Source organism: Zygosaccharomyces rouxii (genome assembly GCF_000026365.1).
Source record: "Zygosaccharomyces rouxii strain CBS732 chromosome D complete sequence".
Taxonomy (NCBI): Eukaryota; Fungi; Ascomycota; class Saccharomycetes; order Saccharomycetales; family Saccharomycetaceae; genus Zygosaccharomyces; species Zygosaccharomyces rouxii.
The window spans coordinates 397,302-416,004 of record NC_012993.1 but is presented as its reverse complement, the minus strand read 5'-3'; the positions used below and the strand labels follow the sequence as shown (position 1 = coordinate 416,004).

Sequence of the window (18,703 nt, the reverse complement as noted above, 5' to 3'; positions counted from 1 at the left end):
AAAAAAAAAAAAAAAAATTAAGCACCAGAATAAAATGAGATATGGAATTAGATAAAGTTTTGCATGGTTGGCTTTCTATTACAGTTTCTGGTTTCAAAATCCCGAATATCAGTAAATAGGCATATATCGATATAAAACATATAATTATAAAAACAGTTGACAAAAAGGATGCTTGCTGGTGAGAGATTTAATAAGCAAATTAATAAATACATAAATAAATAAATAGTGCAGAGGGTTAATCATTAGTATGATTGGATGACTTGATGAAATTTGTCATCCTTTTCAAGTTAGGGAATATTTAGGACCGTCGCCACCTTCAGGAACAACCCAATTAATGTCTTGGGTTGGAACTTTGATGTCACAGGTTTTACAGTGAATGCAGTTTTGAGAATTGATTTGGAATTTAACTCCCAGTGGTGAATTTTCATCTTCGACGTATTCGTAAACACCAGCTGGACAGAATCTATTTTCAATTCCCTTGTATTTGGGGTAAGCAGCTTCAGCATGCTTTTGTAAATCTTGATCAGGAACTCTTAAATGGCATTTTTCGTCTTCATCGTGATAAGTACCGGTTCTAGATACAGACGTTAAAATGTCAAAAGTGACCTCACCGTCAGGCTTTGGATATTGAATTGGTTTATGTTTATCTGCACTTTCTGTAACAGATGCATCCGATTCGTGGAATCCAAAGGTCCATGGGGTACGACCTTTGAGAATGAATGAATCTAAACCGGAATACATCATACCACCATAGCCGCCCAAACTGGTATTGAAAGATGGTCTTATATTACGCACAGAGTACAATTCTTCATAAATCCATGAGTTTTTGAAAGCATTTTCGTAAGATTCTAAATCGATTGGTTTTTCCAACAGCTGTTCATTTTCTGCCTCTTCCAATTCTTCTAAAGAGGGCAGCGGCGAAATTGCTTCGTACATTTTTTCTGCCGCTAGCATACCAGATTTCATTGCAGTATGAGTACCTTTGATCTTTGGAACGTTCATAAATCCTGCAGATGCACCAACTAGAACACCACCTGGGAAATGCAACTTAGGTACTGCTTGTAACCCACCTTCATTCAAGGCACGAGCAGCATAGGATATACATCTACCACCAAGTAAAACGTTTTTGTAGTATGGATGTTGTTTCAATTTTTGGAATTCCTGGTAAGGTGAAATATATGGATTCTTATAGTCTAAACCAACGACCAACCCCACGGTGACCAAATTGTCACCAAAATGGTATTGGAATCCACCACCGTAGACATCATTAGACAATGGGTATCCCATTGTATGTGAAATGAAACCCTTTTTGAAATTTTCCGGTTTGACTTCCCAAACTTCTTTAATACCGAGACCATAGGATTGATTCTGTCTGCCCTTACGTAGATCAAATTTCTTGATAACTTGTTTTGATAATGATCCATGACATCCTTCTGCAAAAACGGTCTGTCTTGCATGGAATTCCATACCCTTTTCGAAACTTTCCTTTGGTTTACCAGATTTTGAAATACCCATATCCTTTGTCGCTACACCAACAACGGACTGGCCATCTTCACTGTAGATGACATCGGAAACTGCAATACCGGGATAAATTTCGACACCTAGTTCTTCTGCTCTTTCAGCTAAGTAGGCGGCAACTTGGCTCAAAGAACCCACATAGTTTTTATTCTTATTTTGCATTTGGGGTGGTGCAGGTACGGGAAAGGATAGATTACCCATAAAATACTTCAAATCTTCACTAACAACTTTAGTCACTAAATCTGGCGGTAGTGGGATGCCTTGGCCATTTGCATCGTAGTATTCACTTTCAGGAAATAATTCTCTTAACGCTCTTGGGTCCATTATAACACCAGAAACAATGTGAGAACCAATATCACCACTTTTTTCCAACACCACAACTCTTAATCTCTCATCCGTATCCAGTTGTTTCAGTTTGATAGCTGTGGCCAAACCAGAAGGACCACCACCAACAATACACACATCTACTTTATCAACGGCCCTTTCTTCAGTTAAAACTGCTTGTTCCTCCGGAGATAAGTCTTGGAAAGGTAATTCCACGGATTTGCATAACTGACAAGAGTGGTGGAATCCACGATTTGTCAATAACATCATGGAATACCGTTGATTCATTAACCTGGGAGTTAACCCAGCGGTTCTTCTTTTACAAAGAACATTAGCACCAGTTTTCACTGTCTGTCGCAAAGAGCCTCTAGCGAATCTCAACATGCTTGCTTCGGTAGATGTAGCAGTACGGCAGAGTTAAAATGGTATCTTTATGTTCTTTATACTGTTTTATTTTTTTTTTTTTTTTTTGTATGGGTAGGTCATCAATGGCGTCAGCGTTATTAACCTTGATCAAAAATTGATGACCTTTCCACCGATATTATGCAGAAGAGTCAGGTGGTGGCTTCACGCATGAGAAATTACACAAGAGTCAATGATGATGAGATTTGCTATATTTACTGAAATATAATATTGAAGCTAAAATCTTTCTTTTTGAACGATTGTTATAATAAAAAAACCCTGTTAAACCCAATTGAATTAAAAAAAAAAAAAAAAAAAATTTTAAAGTCTTCATCTTATGCTTGATTTAAAATTCCTTCTAAATCTTCAAACGAAATTGATTCCGGTGATTCAATATCATTTGTTAAAAAACCATCTCTAACGGTTTTCAACCATGTAGCTGGTAAAAGATTATCTTGATTATTTTTCACTTTGGAAAATCTTCTACTTTCAATTGGATTTTGTGTATAGATAACCTTGTGAATAGCTGTCATTATTCCAGTTGCATTTGAAGTGGTAGTTTTAAACCCATTTTTTGTGAATAATTTCGAAATACGTGGAGCAGCTGCCGCTGCTGTCACGTAAGTATTATTTTCTCTACCACTGTTATGTGGGATCATTTGAGGTCCTATGTTTGGTCTTTTAACCATTTGTTCCTCATCTATATCATCCTCTTCATCGTGAGATCTCTTTTGTGAATCATTTGGTACCGTTAGTGTCTCTTTCTTTTCAATACCAGTAGCGTTTGGTGTTAGGACAACAGAAACCGGTGATGTAAGATATGGAACGTTAAATTCAGAATTTAGTGTAAATGCATTGCTACTATGCATTCTCTTGTTGTTGTTGTTATTATTGACAGTGATGGAAGAATCTAAATTTTCTGAACCATTTTCTAAAGAGGTTTCAAATTTTGAAGACTCGATATCTTCATTTTTTGTTGAATCGGGTCTCTTCACATTGACTGGAGCAGCAGCTTGTGCATGTTTTTTATAATCCGGCGATAATATACCTCTGTAAACGTAGACCATTCTCCTTGGTGATGAATTTGACCATTCTCTTGACAAAGCATAGACAAGAGTCTTTTCGCCCTTCTCTAATTTTTTCACATAAGCGTTTAGTTTTGCAGAGATTAAATTCGACAATTTTGTTGATAGATTGTTCATATCGGGATGTTTCTCCAATAAATGATCAGATAACTGTTTAACTGTCATTCCCTGCAAGGTTGAATCCTTTTCCCAAAGAATGACGAATACGGCATATAGAACATCGTCATCTAGCGGACTAGCTCTGTCTTTTGGCATTGGCCTTTCACCAGTCACAGGAATCACTTTTGATAATTCTAGCGGACTTGATTCCTTCTTTGGTGTGCCACTTCTCATTGTACCGCCATCGTTGGAAGAATTGTCGTCACTATTGGGCGTACCGGGTATAACACCCATTGGTTCAGAATGTGATAAGCCATCTGGCTTTGGACTAAAAACAAGTGAACTCGCTTGGAAAACGGGAGAAGCGTTATTGTGAAGGATTTCACTCTCCAATGCATGCATTGGTAGTGGTCTTGGATTAGTTAAAGCCATCTTTATAAGCTTTGTTTCCTAAAAATATTAAAGAAAACTTGGCGGCTTATTATGGAAGGTTGGAAAAGTTAGCTAAAACCTCCAACAAAGTAAATGAAAAAAATAGCGTAATAGCAGCTATCCTTAATTACAGCTGGAATTAATAGAATTCTCAGGTATTATCAGACAGTCCTCCTGTCGCCGCCTGTACCGATGATGTCTGGCGACACTGACGCTCTTGACGGAAAAAAAAATAATAACAATAGAATCTCAAAAAGTAAACATAAAATGTAAATGAATACTCGAAATGAAATAAAATAAAGAATAGTAATGACAAAAGGCAAAAAAATCGTAAGATCCAACTAGAAAATCCAAGAGAAAACCACGAAGAGAATTGAAACTGAAATTGAAATTAACTGTTGACTAAAAAGTGGATCGAGAATTAAAGCGGAAAATACTTTGGAACGCGGGGAAATCTTTGAAAAAAAAAAAATTGAAAAATCTTGGAAATCTTGGAAAAAAAAAAAAATAAAAAAAAAAAAAAAGAAAAAGTTGCGTCGGTTGGTCTGTTTGCGTCTGTACTTTCGTACGAGATGGTCACGTGGTGGGTATGGGTGGTTATTACAGCTCGACAGGAGAAAGGTATTGGATTATAGGTATCAGATTGGGATACTGATATGTATGTGGATCAGCTATATGTCATTAGGAGAAACACCTCGTTGTCTCTCCGTTTACTTATCTTACACTCCCGCGGGCAGTTCTGCCAGGTATCGCCACCCAGACATCCCAAGATAGTCAAAACACATTTTCTTAGCCCTAATTTTGGGTTTGAGCCCTAGGTTAAACTCATTCTTCCTCATCATCATCATCATCATCCTCGGTACGAGCCCAATCAAGGGCTTTCTTGGTCAATTCGTAATCCTTCGGCCAGTAGCCATCCTTGTGATCGTATACTGCATCAATTTGATGCCCCGTTGGTGGTACAAACCAGTAGTTTACAGCAACGTGAACATCATTACTCTTGGATGAATCCCCAAATGAGGTAACTTCGTGAAACCAACCTGTTGGTAAGTAAAGCATTTCACCGGGTTCTAGTTCAACTGTTAATCTATTAGCAGATTGGAATAAGGGCCATTTCTCACTGCTAATTTTTAGAATTTGATCTCGAATTTTTTTATTCTTAATCTTATCGGTATGAACAACGCTTGGCGGTATCTCAGAAAATGAGGGCGGATCGAGTCCCGAAGGCGGTTCTTTCTCTGCTTGCATTTCATCAGATTCAATGAACTTTCTAAATTCTGCTATTTCCTGATCATTTAGTTTATGATCATCAGGATTCTCAAGCAAGTAATTGTAAACATGTGCTAAGATCGCACCGTCGTCTCGTAACTGTCTCCAAGTTGGTGCTTTCGAATCAGGAACGTAATCGATTACCCCTGAAGCATAAATCTCACGAATATTACCAACGGTATACATTTTCGCTGCATCACTTGGTGCAAATAGAGTGAACCGTTTACGACCTGACACTGGGATGTACAAATTGTCAGCATGATCATGATGAAGACCCGATGAGGATCCACCTCCCGGTACGTTTCTACCTAACCCTAATTTTTCTTCATTTGGGTTAAATTTTGATAGCCAACTGTTATCCGAATCATCGTTGTAAATCGTTGAAGCTGCACCGATCCAAATATTTATCTGCTGAGGAATCAAATATTTTAAGAATTCTGGAGTCTCTGGTAATGTTTTGACCAAATTTGTCATAGGCGGTTGGTACAGCTCTCTCAACCTCATTTCGTATTCTTCATAATCCTCAACATCTTCCTCTTCTTGTGCCCCTTCCAATTGATCAAAATCATCATGCATGTCCTGAAAAGTCACCGAATCTTCGCCATCGGATAAAATTTGATCCTTCTCTTCTTCATCAGTTTCAGTTTGTGAATCGACCGCATTTGGATCATCCTCATAATACTGAGTCGTTAAGTACAAACTGTGTTCACCCTCTTGATTTAATTTGGACATGAATTGACCAAAAGTCATTTTGACCCTTTTAGCACCACTACCGAACCCACCATCCTTCTTGGTTTCCACCGTTAATATTTCATCCGATGGCAAGTAATTAACAACCTTATCAGGTTTCAATTCATCTCGGGGGAAATTTTGAGGTGAAACCCCCAAAATTTTACATGGCTTCCTAGCGGTAACATATTGATTGAAAAAGTTTTGTATTTCTTTATCTGTCCTTGGTAAATTAATTGTATCGACAACAGCGGTCTCTTGCTCTAATGGTTTATAGCCTGAATAATTCTTGTACAATTTGCTATCTAAATCGGCTCGAACCTTTACATTTCTGAAATCTTGATCCTGTTCCTGCTGGTTGCTCCTCTTCATTGATCACGCTATTTATTTCTTATTCCTCTGGCGATTGTGATTTGCACTTTTCACAGTACTACTATGGCAACTTGAACAAGTTGTATTTTTCATTCCTTTTTTTTTTGTCTTTTTTTTTTTCAACACTTCTGCATCACTCACGTGAGTAATAGATCAAACTAGAAGCAAATTAAAGTCTTGAGATATACGGATAAACCAGCAAAAAAACAGGTCAACTTGTGTAGATAACGTAATACGTGTTAACTATGGCCAGAAATTCAACTCTGTATGTTGTTTTCCTTTTTTTTTCATCCTATGTCAGGCGTTCCTAAAAGGGTAAAATGTCGAAAGTTACTTTTTTTCTCTCCTGAACTTTCTATCCCCTAACGTTCCCTATTTGGGTAAAACATCGAATTCATGTATTTTCCTAAAAGAGATACACTAACCGCTCTTACACAAAGACAAAATGTAGATGATATGCTGATGACATGTTATGTTGTGTTATGTTGTATTATGTTCTGTTATGTTAAATAATATCTATCGTACGTAGAATTGGCTCAGTCTAGTCTATTCGTGATAAATTCGTCCTAGAAGCTAACGCTTTGAAGTTAGATGATCTTGAAAAAAATCTATCTCCATATCTGAGGAAGCTCTCTTTCTATGAGTCCTCAAATAGTCTGATTGAATAGCTGAAGCATTCGTAGACATTATTGGTCTAGTATTAAATGACGGATTACGAGAATGACCGTGATTTTGACCAGATCTTGTACGTCTTAATGCACTTAATTTCAACTTGCTTTGCAATATTGAAGGAGTTGTTGGAGTTAATGGCGGAAGTTGAGAATGTGAGTGTTGTAAACTTGGTTGTAAAGTTAAAAGTGGTTTCGTATAATGATGATAATGTTGATGATATGGATTATGACGAGCCTCCATAAATGATGGCGTTGGTACCGATTCTGGAGTTGTATGCGTCGTGTTAATTGTGGACAATTCAGTGCCCATGCTGGGAGATGCAAAGGGAGAAGCTGCCGATGTTATTGAATTTGACATTGAAGTGAGAGAGGCAGAATCACACGATGCAGGAGACGATGCCAAATTATGCTTATTATCGTTAAACTCGTTTGATGATGATGATAGTGACAATTCGTAGCATGAATGTTCACCAAAATTGTTTGTAAAGTTAGCTGTCGTTAAAAATTGTTCCAATTGCCATTGCATGTGATAGCCTGTTAATGATTCGATAATCCGTAAACTCTTGTTGGACTTGGAATCTGATCTTAAATATTTGAAACGGAAACTCGATGGTAAATTATCCCTTTTAATAACCAAGTTTAATAATTTTTCACAAATTTCTGAGCACTTGGGATTCTGTGATAGGACTGCCTTATAGTTATCGTATTGTCCATCCTTCACAAATTTAATGGCTAATTTGATTAGTGTGATTGCAGCCAGTACAATCTTATCCAACTGAGAATCTAATGAAAGCTCAAGATCAAATCTAGACAGTTCACATAGCATAATTGTTCCTAATTTAATTTCGTTTAAATCAATTCCCTTTGGTGCACCTTTTAAAAATAACTGAAGATCAATCAATGAATCACAAGTAACAATATCACATAGGGACCAGTTCAAGTATTTCAATAATTGTATTTCTGTATTTTTAAACTGTTGTGCGGTATACTGCTCGCAGCATAACGATAGTAAAACTGGTAGCGTTGCGACCCGATTCTTTGAATCCCAATATTTCGAACTGATCCATAATGCTGTTAATGCTAATAATTGATAGTTACCACTACGCACGATGAATCTACTTGTATAGCGATCCAGTATTGAAAAACTTAGGAAAAGCGTGGACGTACAGAGGTTCAATCTTGTATGGCAACACATGATAAAATCGTAGATCAAATTACGCATTCTGCAATTGATTTGAGGTTGGGAGCTAAAGTTTTCGCAACTACAGTTATTACTATTAACTAAACTACCTTGCAATTGATCTTGTAGTTGTAACCACAGTTCATCACCATATTCACTAATCGCCCTTTGGTGCACAATTGATTCCTTCTGTGTCAAATTGGGATCTAGCGCTTTAGCGCTAGATCTCAATTTGCGCACTCGAGAAAGATGGGCAAGGTCAGGGAGTCCTGCCATGCTTGTACCCAAGCTCCTCTTCGAGTCGTGCCTAATCATAGCTGCCTGTTGATCAAAGATCTACAGATTCCGCAGCTGATGAGATACAGTTGGAATGGGCCTGTAGAAAATTCCAACAATATGAGAGGAGGAAAGATATACTACTTTATCTTTGGGGACCGCCCTAATATATATATATATATATAGAATAACCAGAATAACAACTGTCAAGTAGATTGTAGGAAACTTAGGGCACGCTCGGACAATTAACCAACTTGCAAAAAATTCCAGCGCACCACCGACGCTGTACATACATACGCTTGACCGACACCTACGTATCGTTTTTTTTTTTTTTTCCAGACCGAAAAAAAAAAAATTACAGACGGCTTTTGCAACCTCAACCTCGTGAAAAGAGGCAAAGGCTGCCAGCAATTACATTACGATCTCATTACTACAGCCAGCCTAACAAGTACAAGTTACTTACTTGGTTAAGTTAACCTTACAAAGTCCTTCTTTTTTTGCCTCCTCGCCTCACCCCGACAGGATTTTTTCCCGCTGTGGCATATATTATACGCGGATCAATCGGCCGGAATCTACGTGTAAAGAGATGACAATTTTTTCACCCCTAGTAGAATTGAAATTGTGAGAAAATTCTTTCTCTTCAGCCTGGGAGGAGGTTCCTTTAGGCCCGTTATGGTAAAAATTGCGAGAAACCCGGAACATCTGTCCTCTACCTGTGAGGTAAATATCGGGCAACTGAACAGTTATCCAGACAGGAGATATGAAGAGAGGGGGAGGCAGATTGTCGGGCGAGAAACGTTTGCTTGTGGTGTGAAGTGGTAAGAATATTCTAGGGTCAGTGTCACGTGGATCGGAGAAACTCGCGCGATAGCTTCGAGAAACTTGATCTTCATGCAGAGAACATTCTTCTTGCGTGCCTACGAGCGACAAGGAACAGGGGGCAGGAAGAAAGAGGGGTAATTCGAGCCGGATCGAAATTTTAAAAGGTCTACTCTCAACCGGCGGGATGTAGGATGGTACTAGAGGCAAGAATTTAGTGAGACGCCCTTCGGGCGCCTCACGTGACTCGAGATGCTGGTATGGACTCTGAAAAAAAAAAATTTCAAGAGCGAGAACGTGTATGTTGAAAAGCCGATGAGTGAATACTAAGTATAACCAGCATATAATACACATCCATATGAGAAATTCGGTCAGTTCAAGTAAATAAAATGTTTAAAGGATTGCTTGCTAGGCGTGAAATTTCTGTTGTACAACGTCGTTTTCAATCATATGTACACCCTGTATCAAAATTAGGACTACAATTGCAATCGCAGTTGAGTGAACAGAAGCAAGAGGATGCAGATAAGAATACTAGTACGATCTATCGCAGTTTTAAAGAGAGTCTAGAATCGTTAAATGAAACGAATTCGTCCTCTTTACACAGGTCCTTTGGTCTAAACGCTCCTCTGACGCAACTGCTGAAGAGATCTTCTACTGAGAATGGTAGCTATGTGGAACCCTTCCAAATTCTTAATACTATGTGCCAGTTTGAATTGGCTAGATCCCATCATTTTGAGATTGTTTTAACGCATTTAATTGGCAAAAATCTGTTCCAAGATGCAATTGCGCTTTGGGTGAAGTATTTAGAGTGCATTGCCGAAAATCCATTTACCATTTCACAGTCATCCGCTAATCGCAATGAAAACTGGCAATCACATGAGAGCAATCTGGCATTAGCCACCCTAGCTTACACTCTGTTATCAGGTAATGTACCCGATTTGCAGGTTTTGAAAAGCATTCTACAGCTGGATTCAAGCAAACATCAAACGGTTCCCTTTGGTAAGGCGCAAAAACTGGCTAAAACTATCATAAAGGATCCTGCTCAAAGCAAGATTGCTCAAGATTCGTTATCCTTATTGTTTCGTCAGCACGTTGCATCTGATAAAGCATCATTTTTATCACAGCTCGATGGTATTCTACAATTACGTCATTTGAAGGATTTTTACTCGGCATATCATTCATCGAAATCTACAAGTGACGATCCTGAAATTTTGTGCAAATTTATGGATAAATTCATCGAATTGAACAAACCGTTGGAGGCAATTACCATCTATAACCAACACAAGAGTTTGGATTCGTCTGCATTACAAAATGAACTGTTAATCGCTGTGGCTGCATTACAGTCGAATAACCGCCAGCTAAAACTGGACCGTATCTTGGCAATTTGGAACAGTATGATCAAAGCCAATGCTAATGCTGATTCCTATGCAGCTTTAATCAGGGCTCTTGGCGTATCAGGTCACGTGAACCAGCTACAATCCATTTACGAAAAAGAAATTCCTAAAGAATTTAAAGATCAGCCAGTTGTACTAGAACCTTATTTGACCTCACTAGTGCATCACGGTAAAATCAGCCATGCAGAATTGTCATCAAAGCTACCACCTCAAATTAAATCGGTGTCATTGGTGAACGCAGTTCTCCTACAAATGGTTCGTGATGATGTACCTCAAGAGGAATGGGAAAAATTCTATCAATTACAATTTGTGGGTGGTAATGCTCCTCATCGTCCTACCACATTATCCCTAGCTATTAGAATGTGGGCAAATTGGAAATCTGGACCTCAAGATAAGAAAGATTTCCAATTTTTGAAGAGTATTTCAATTAGTTCGAGAGATTTCATCAAGACTAATTCAATCATCGAACACTTTATCGAAATTGTTCCTAACGTGTATCCTATACGAGCATTATTTGAACAAATCAAGCTGCCCCTTGATTCAAGAAAATACGCACTGTTCCTCCAGTCTGAGTTTCTCAAAAAAAATGGCGATTATCAATGGGCAGAAGATATTTTCAAGGAATATTTGACAAATTGTAAGGATCAATTGAACAAACTTGACAGGTTTGTCATTGAACCAATGATAAACGGATTTGATGAGTTGGCCATCCTACAGCAAGATTCAAGTTTCTTGCTCAAAGTTTCCGTTTACCAATCGTTAGCCGATAAATTAAACGTCAGATTGAGCAATCAATGTTTGGCAAAGACATTGCACGCAGCAGCCATGTTGTCAAGAGTTAAATCTGGTAAATTTTCTCAGAATGAGCAAGAATTTTTAAACGATTTTTTGCAAAAGTTATCCATTTCAAACGATTTTAAAGCTAGTCCCAAGGATTTGGACTCGCTTCGTCAGTCAAACGTCTCTATTCCATCTAACCTTTAAGAAAAACGCATTTCCTTGAATATGTGAATAGTAATAGTAATAATAATAACCCATCCTGTAAATAATAATAATATTATTAAAAGTAAATGATATCAGTCTTTGTTGTACTTCTCCTTCAACTCCTGATAATAGTGCCTAAATCTGTCTCTAGCATTGGTAACATTATCGAGCGCAGGACGTACATCAAGATGGAAAGTGGGCATACCATCTTCATCGTCGGCACCGCCATAAAAGTCGATCACGTATCGAATCTTACGATATCCTGGATTCTCGGGATCCGCACTCATTGGATCAGCTCTGAGTACTAACCAATCATGTCTGTCAAATGGGGGATCACCTTCAAAATGGTTGGGGAATAGTTTTGATAAAATTCCATAGTAACGTGCGCGGGGTGTCAATTGACCTGGCTTACCTGTAAATTTCAGCAACTTAGGTTCCACTTGAGTTTGTTGGGTATGTGGTCTTTCCCATTCTAAAACCTCCTGCCAACAACCCTCATTTAAAAAGTTGTGTACTTGCACCATGGATTCTACGGCATCTTCAGGAATTTCTTCACCAGTATTGGGGTCAATCTTACCCTTTCTCAACATTGCATTATACATCTGCTGAGGCGATGGATACTCCCAATTTTCATGGGTATTATCACCTTTGGGAATACTTGAAGTTGTCCTCTCAGTGGGTAAATCTAATTTTTGTCCCTGTTGCTTGTTTGCAGACAAAAAGACAGGCATGTTATTTAGTGGGTTTAATCCATCAGAACCGCTCGATGCGCTGCTATCCTGCATAACTGGGCATGCACTAGTCTCGGGTTTTACACTAGAGGCATTGTGCATAACAGGACATGCAGAACTAGAAGAGGCCTGTGACGCACTAGGCACCTTGCTACCATGGTCAACAACCGGATCAGCCCAAAACCACCCCATATGTATACAACTTGGCTACCTTAACCCAAATTTTTAACAATGGTACCGTGGTAACCTCATCGAACTTTTTTTATTTCTGATATCGAAAATATTAGGAAATGAAAAAGAGCGGGTTACCCTCTCTTTATGGAAGGGCTGTAGTAGAGGAAGATCAATCGATATCAAGAACGGAAGACAAAGTACGGTAAGATCACTACCTATAGTAGAACAGTGATTGGGCAGTACTAGTGGATTCTGAGCTTATTAGAAACCACTAGGACGTTCAAGGTGTATGTCATTAGCTAACTCTGGTATGGATACGGCTTCGAAGGCCGGGATGGTCCTTGGTGCGACGCCTGTGGGTACACCAAATGGGACAGGTCGTTCAGTAATCAAGGAAAAGGTACCGTTGACTTTGAGGGATCATATCACTAGAGAGTTGTTACAACAGCAGCAATATGAAGGATCGACTATAAGGTTGATTGGAATGGGAATATCTGGAGTCCCAGAGGCAGATGTTAAACTGTTGGAATCAGTGGAAAGGTTATCTATGAGAAAGAATTGGATTTCACATTTACCTGCGAATTTTTGTAGTTTGAAAAGTCTTAGATATTTGGATTTGGATAGTAATGTGCTAAGGGAGATACCACCAGTTCTAATGCAATGTCCTACGTTGGAGATTCTGGATCTTTCTAATAACAAGATTGAATCATTACCACAAGATGTTACGACTTTATGGTCTGAAAATTTGAAAGTTTTGTCTTTAAAGAACAACAACGTTGGATCCATTTGGGACATGTCGTCGTTGGCTAAATTGGAAAATTTGAGCGTATTAGAGATTGAAGGTAATCCATTACCAAAGGAAGAATTAGATTTAGTAAAATCTTATACACCTTTGGCATCGGGAATCGCTAAAGAAGAATATTGGGCTATTGCTCTACGAAGATATTTACAAAGTCAAACCCCGCCAACAGTGTTAGGAAGTGGTCATCATGCCGATCCGAAGATTTCAAGAGCTGCAAAGAGAATGGGGTTTGTATCAACATCCACATCTTCAGATCCTTCGATATCGATATCGCCATCACCGGTTTCACAATTTTACCCCTCGGATGGTGAATTTTCAGCGATTTCTCATAATGACACTAGCACGGCTTCTAATAACGAACTTTACAATCATTCTAAGTTTAACGATTACTTCAAAAGATTGTCTATTTTACCTGAGGAATCGCATCAAAATACAAGTCATCACAGCAGTAGCGTTAGCAGTGGTAATGAACAACATAAATTACCACATGAAGAATTAGTAATTGCATGTCGTAAATTGCTGTTTAGCTTTACGGAATGTCAACAAAACATTCGCAAGATCGCTTCCTTTTGCAAGGAAAAATCCGTGGCCGTTAGTGTTGTTTCATTGCTATATTCTGTCAGATCACATATTGACAATTTGGTCGAAGTCCTAGAACAAGCAGAATTAAAAGAAAATTGTCATGATAAAGCTTTGATTAAATTGTGCATTACTATCGTAAGCATCTTCAAGCAGATCATCAGTCAACTTCGTAAACATTTTAAAGCTTTTTTCGAAGCTGACGACTTGTGTTTTATTAGGATGTTTTACATGACTTTACTTTGCTCCTACAACGAAATTTACAATGCATGGTGTTTCATTGATGCAGAAGATGCTAAATTTGCAAAGAAGCGCTCAGTTGGTAGATCACTATCATCATCAGTGGCACATCCAATTTCTGGCGCTAACGGAACTGGCTCCAATAACATGTTTCTACCTCGTACTCGTAGTAATACTTTACAATCCAAAGTGGCGCCATTGTCATTTAACAGTGGTGCCAACAATAACACGGATCCAATGCATGCCAGTAATAGTATTACTTCGCCGGTTTCAGACGCAGTTACATCACCATATCCATTGAATTTGCAACCGAGTAGCCGTCAATTGACACCTCCGCCTGCTATATCATCGAACAATAATAGTCATACTAATAATACCAATAATAGTACCCCTCCAGTGTCACAAATTTCACACGTATCTACGGATTCACGCCATCAAGATCATTCACCAAGGCAATACATTCCTCATTCTCCCAAGCCAAAACCCACCGAAAGTAGTAATGAATCGGAATCGGAATCACCATCAGCATCTGTATCTTCAGCAACGAAAAACGTGGATCAACAATTATATCAGACTTTACGTGTGGTGATTAAGATGGTGAACGTTGTTTACGACCAATTGACGTCGATAATATCCAATACCGCTCGTGCAAGTTCATCTGGCCAACAGGAGTTGACAGGGCATTTACTGGCTAAGATTAGAGATTTGACCGATACTTGTTGCCAAGCTATGGATCTTTCCAAAGTACTTGGTGAAAGGTTAAATCTTTTGACTTCTGAGACAGTGGCTTGTGAGAAATTCTTGACACATGGTGAGAAGTTGAAGACGTGGGAAAATATAAATGCATTTTTGAAATCCATCATATCTATTCTTGCTAATACTAAGGTTTTAATGGAAGGTATGCCTGCTCTGAATGAGATTAGACCAAATTTAGCATCTTTGGCGAAGGTGACAAAGGATGTTACGGTGGTTTTAGATCTCAGTTCCTACAAGGGTGTTTCCACGCTTGCATCACAGACACAACCCCAACATCAGCACCAACATCAACATCAACACCAACATCAACACCAACATCAACAACAACATCAACAACAACATCAACATCAACATTCGTACCACCAACATCCACTGCCGCATCAACACGGATATCATCAGCAATATACGCATCAGTACCCTCAGCAATATTCACACGATGAGCATATGCATATCCCGATGATGACACCTCAAGCGACTCCAGTTCATGGCAAGAATCCATTTGAAGACGTGTAGGCCATCACCTTTTGCATTTATTACCGGTTTTTAGTGGCGTTATACAAATTTAGCATTAGCTTATTGGCAAATAGATAGTATTCATTATTTTGTCCTATTTTGGCTCTTTTTTTTTTTCTTGTTTTTGTCTTTTTTAGCCGCTGCATCTCTCTAAGCTTTCTTCGTATATTTTACTCACTTCATAGTGGTATCCATGCACCTGTTTTTGACCCAAGTATCGGGGTAGTCTTGTTCTTGTCCTTTCTGCTATAGCTCTCATCCTCACAGCATCTGTAAGATTCATCTTAGTTCTACCAGGAATGGTTCCATCTAGCAGTCGGGCAAAGATATGATCCAAGATGAACAAAAGCTTAAAGAGCTTAGTTACCACACTACCTTTTTCATGGAAATCCAACTGGTCCAAATCGAATTTTTCCGTATAATCCATAATGTCGTCGGCAACTCTCATGAGATATGCAGTTTGGCCAAAATAAGTAGATTTGGAGCTTTCGAACTGATCAACAGAAATTTCAGATACATCTTGTGTAAGTAGTTTCTCGGTGTTGGGAGTCGTGCCATCTATGGAATACCAAATAAAATCGATCACAGATTTTAAATCTTGTAATAAGGGCGCTAACCCTGAATATCCATTCTCCGCGTTAAGACCACGAGATTGTACGAATTTTCTCTGGATATTCATCAGCTGCTCATCCAAATAAGCGATAAATTTAGATTGCTGTGATAGCGATAGTCTACCTCTTGGTCTTCCAGAATTTTGCGATGACCCCAGCTGTCCCATATCGGTACTAGAATTGAAGGGTGAGCCAATATTGATTCTTGGTTTAAAATCATCCACGTCATCATACATATCCTCATCTTCTGTAAATTCTCTCTTAGACTCAGGTTTACTATTACTATTACGGCTTTCAGGGTTTTCAATTTCAGAGACAAGGTCTAAATCGGTCATATCATTTTCATCCAGTTCTTTTATATTGCTCAAATCTAACTGTTCATTTGGGGGAGCATGCAATGGAGTCTCTGGCTCGGACATAATTATCAATAGTTAAGCTTTGGGTAATTCACTATCCACCCCTTTGTAAAACGTTTATAAGTGAGGGACGTTTTAATCGATGAGTACAGCGAGCTGATCCCTGTGTCCGGAGAAGAGATGGTCACGTGATGATGTCTAATGCAATAGTAGTACGAAATCCCAGTTTAATTAGCCGCTGAGACCCTTGGAAGCTTTCATCTTGCTATATTAAGTCAATTGATACTCTTCCCTTCTCTCAGGCTCTGATGTTCGAATTGTACAAAAAAATGCAATCAATAATTCAGAGGACGGAGTTGATGGATGGATATATGCACCGCAGAAGAGTAAAAGATAAGCATAAATACTTATCATCTGTAACCGGTATTTGTTTGAGTAATCCTTTCAAAGCCCTGTAATCTACCAGTTTAAAGAACTATATATTCTTAGCATTTACTGATTGAACCGCCGAACACACCACTACCGTCTTTATTCTTTGCCAAAATCTCAGAGTAAAAACTATGGTGTCCCTAAGTCTAGTACGGTTAACAATCGATGAATTGGAACCTGGTGCTCCTAGTCTACTTCTCTTGCAGCGCTTTTGGTTTTTAACCTCCTACGCCTATATAAGTGTTAACGTTTAGTTTTACAATTCATTCTTTTACCAACAACTCCTCAACAGAAAAGGAAAACAGAAATCGATACCTAATAAGTTTAAGGACCATTTCAAAGGATTATTATTATGCCAGGAACAGCTTTAGGTTATTTGGAAACCATAGATGTGGTAGATTTAGATAGTAATGGTGATTCAGGGGTCGGCGGCTACTCCAAACTTTTAGCAATACGTAAACACTCCATTCTGAAATTAGGACGTAATGGAAAAGAATGCGATTTAGTTGTAGAGGACCCTGCTATTTCATCGATACACTGCATATTTTGGGCGGTTCTGTTCGATGAAGAATCAACACCAATGTGTTACATTAAGGATTGCTCTCTGAATGGAACTTACTTGAATGGTCTCATGTTGAAGAAAAATACAACGTATCTATTACAAGATGGTGATATTGTTGAACTGTGTCGTGGTGGTGGAAAGTTCAAATTTATCAATGAATCACAAAGAATCAACAATAAATTACTACAACAACTGGGGTTTGAAGATAAAGTAGAACAATGGCGAGTCACACCAAAAGTAATTGGTAATGGTACATTTGGACACGTTCTAATTGCATACAAGGATTCAAGAGATGAAAATACGAATAACAGAGACAAATGGTCTCCAGAAAACTACGCAGTGAAAATCATTAAATTAAAACCAAATAAGTTGGACAAAGAGGCTAAAATTTTATTAAAGTTGAACCATGTACGTTGCAGAAGGTAATACCTTTCTTATCTCCGATTTTTGAATAATTTTTATTTACTAACAAAAACTTGCAGCCAAATATCATTAAAGTTCACCACACTTATTGTGATCTAAGGGACAATCTGTACATCTTTCAAGATTTAATACCTGGCGGAGATCTATTTTCATACTTGGCTAAAAGTGACTGTTTGACTTCAGTATCGGAGACAGAATCTCTTATAATAGTGTACCAAATATTAAATGCACTCAAGTATCTGCACGATCGAGGTATTGTCCATCGTGATCTTAAATTGGACAACATTTTGCTATGTTCACCAGAGCCATGCACTAGAATAGTCCTAGCGGACTTTGGTATCGCCAAAGATTTATCTACTGCGAAGACAAGAATGCATACAGTGGTTGGTACTCCCGAATATTGTGCTCCTGAGGTTGGATTCAGAGCTAGTAGAAAGGCATACCAATCCTTCTCCCGCGCGGCTACACTGGAACAAAAAGGTTACGATAGCAAGTGTGACCTGTGGTCACTAGGAGTTATTACACATATCATGTTAACTGGTATTTCACCATTCTATGGAGATGGTACTGAAAGAAGTATTATTCAAAATGCCAAAGTCGGGAAATTAAATTTTAACGCCAAACAATGGGACGTGGTAGCCGATACCGCCAAGGATTTCGTTCGTAAGCTTTTAGAAGTGGACGTTAACAAAAGACTGGATAGTAATAGAAGTCTTAAACATCCTTGGATCTCTAAGCACCATGAGCAATTAAAGAAGATATACTCCAAGAAGATTTTAAATGGTGTGGAACCCGAAGAGTCGGAACCTAATGAATTAGAGAAAAAGTCCGAATGGAAACGTAAATTACCTAAATGCATTATGCTGGATCAAACTATTCCTAACAAAAAGAGGCAAAGGACGAATATTTAACTTTATCATTCACGTTACTTCAACACGTTGACAGTGATTGTGTTCTTTTTCTAACTGGCTAA

General features: G+C 38.4%; 9 protein-coding genes across 9 annotated transcripts; 3 read left to right on the top strand and 6 right to left on the bottom strand.

The window, feature by feature from the left end:
- Window positions 1-282: 282 nt before the first annotated feature.
- On the bottom strand, window positions 283-2,226 carry CIR2 (electron-transferring-flavoprotein dehydrogenase; the record flags this gene model as incomplete). Its single annotated transcript, XM_002496602.1, has 1 exon — window positions 283-2,226. The coding sequence occupies one exon, from the start codon at window positions 2,224-2,226 to the stop codon at window positions 283-285; it is 1,944 nt and encodes a 647-aa protein (XP_002496647.1).
- Window positions 2,227-2,579: 353 nt separating this feature from the next.
- Window positions 2,580-3,860, bottom strand: GDS1 (Gds1p; the record flags this gene model as incomplete). The annotated part of the gene is made up of 1 exon (XM_002496601.1): window positions 2,580-3,860. The coding sequence occupies one exon, from the start codon at window positions 3,858-3,860 to the stop codon at window positions 2,580-2,582; it is 1,281 nt and encodes a 426-aa protein (XP_002496646.1).
- An 825-nt stretch (window positions 3,861-4,685) lies between these two features.
- ZYRO0D04884g (uncharacterized protein) lies at window positions 4,686-6,230 on the bottom strand (the record flags this gene model as incomplete). Its single annotated transcript, XM_002496600.1, has 1 exon — window positions 4,686-6,230. The coding sequence occupies one exon, from the start codon at window positions 6,228-6,230 to the stop codon at window positions 4,686-4,688; it is 1,545 nt and encodes a 514-aa protein (XP_002496645.1).
- A 573-nt stretch (window positions 6,231-6,803) lies between these two features.
- Window positions 6,804-8,396, bottom strand: CLN3 (cyclin CLN3; the record flags this gene model as incomplete). The annotated part of the gene is made up of 1 exon (XM_002496599.1): window positions 6,804-8,396. The coding sequence occupies one exon, from the start codon at window positions 8,394-8,396 to the stop codon at window positions 6,804-6,806; it is 1,593 nt and encodes a 530-aa protein (XP_002496644.1).
- A 1,169-nt stretch (window positions 8,397-9,565) lies between these two features.
- Window positions 9,566-11,554, top strand: MSC6 (Msc6p; the record flags this gene model as incomplete). The annotated part of the gene is made up of 1 exon (XM_002496598.1): window positions 9,566-11,554. The coding sequence occupies one exon, from the start codon at window positions 9,566-9,568 to the stop codon at window positions 11,552-11,554; it is 1,989 nt and encodes a 662-aa protein (XP_002496643.1).
- A 92-nt stretch (window positions 11,555-11,646) lies between these two features.
- On the bottom strand, window positions 11,647-12,477 carry CYC3 (holocytochrome c synthase CYC3; the record flags this gene model as incomplete). Its single annotated transcript, XM_002496597.1, has 1 exon — window positions 11,647-12,477. The coding sequence occupies one exon, from the start codon at window positions 12,475-12,477 to the stop codon at window positions 11,647-11,649; it is 831 nt and encodes a 276-aa protein (XP_002496642.1).
- A 271-nt stretch (window positions 12,478-12,748) lies between these two features.
- SOG2 (Sog2p) lies at window positions 12,749-15,349 on the top strand (the record flags this gene model as incomplete). The annotated part of the gene is made up of 1 exon (XM_002496596.1): window positions 12,749-15,349. One exon carries the CDS (start codon window positions 12,749-12,751, stop codon window positions 15,347-15,349), a length of 2,601 nt encoding a protein of 866 aa, XP_002496641.1.
- Window positions 15,350-15,482: 133 nt separating this feature from the next.
- On the bottom strand, window positions 15,483-16,379 carry TFB6 (TFIIH complex subunit TFB6; the record flags this gene model as incomplete). Its single annotated transcript, XM_002496595.1, has 1 exon — window positions 15,483-16,379. The coding sequence occupies one exon, from the start codon at window positions 16,377-16,379 to the stop codon at window positions 15,483-15,485; it is 897 nt and encodes a 298-aa protein (XP_002496640.1).
- Window positions 16,380-17,097: 718 nt separating this feature from the next.
- Window positions 17,098-18,641, top strand: MEK1 (serine/threonine protein kinase MEK1; the record flags this gene model as incomplete). Its single annotated transcript, XM_002496594.1, has 2 exons — window positions 17,098-17,715; window positions 17,790-18,641. The coding sequence occupies 2 exons, from the start codon at window positions 17,098-17,100 to the stop codon at window positions 18,639-18,641; spliced, it is 1,470 nt and encodes a 489-aa protein (XP_002496639.1).
- Between the last annotated feature and the right edge of the window lie 62 nt (window positions 18,642-18,703).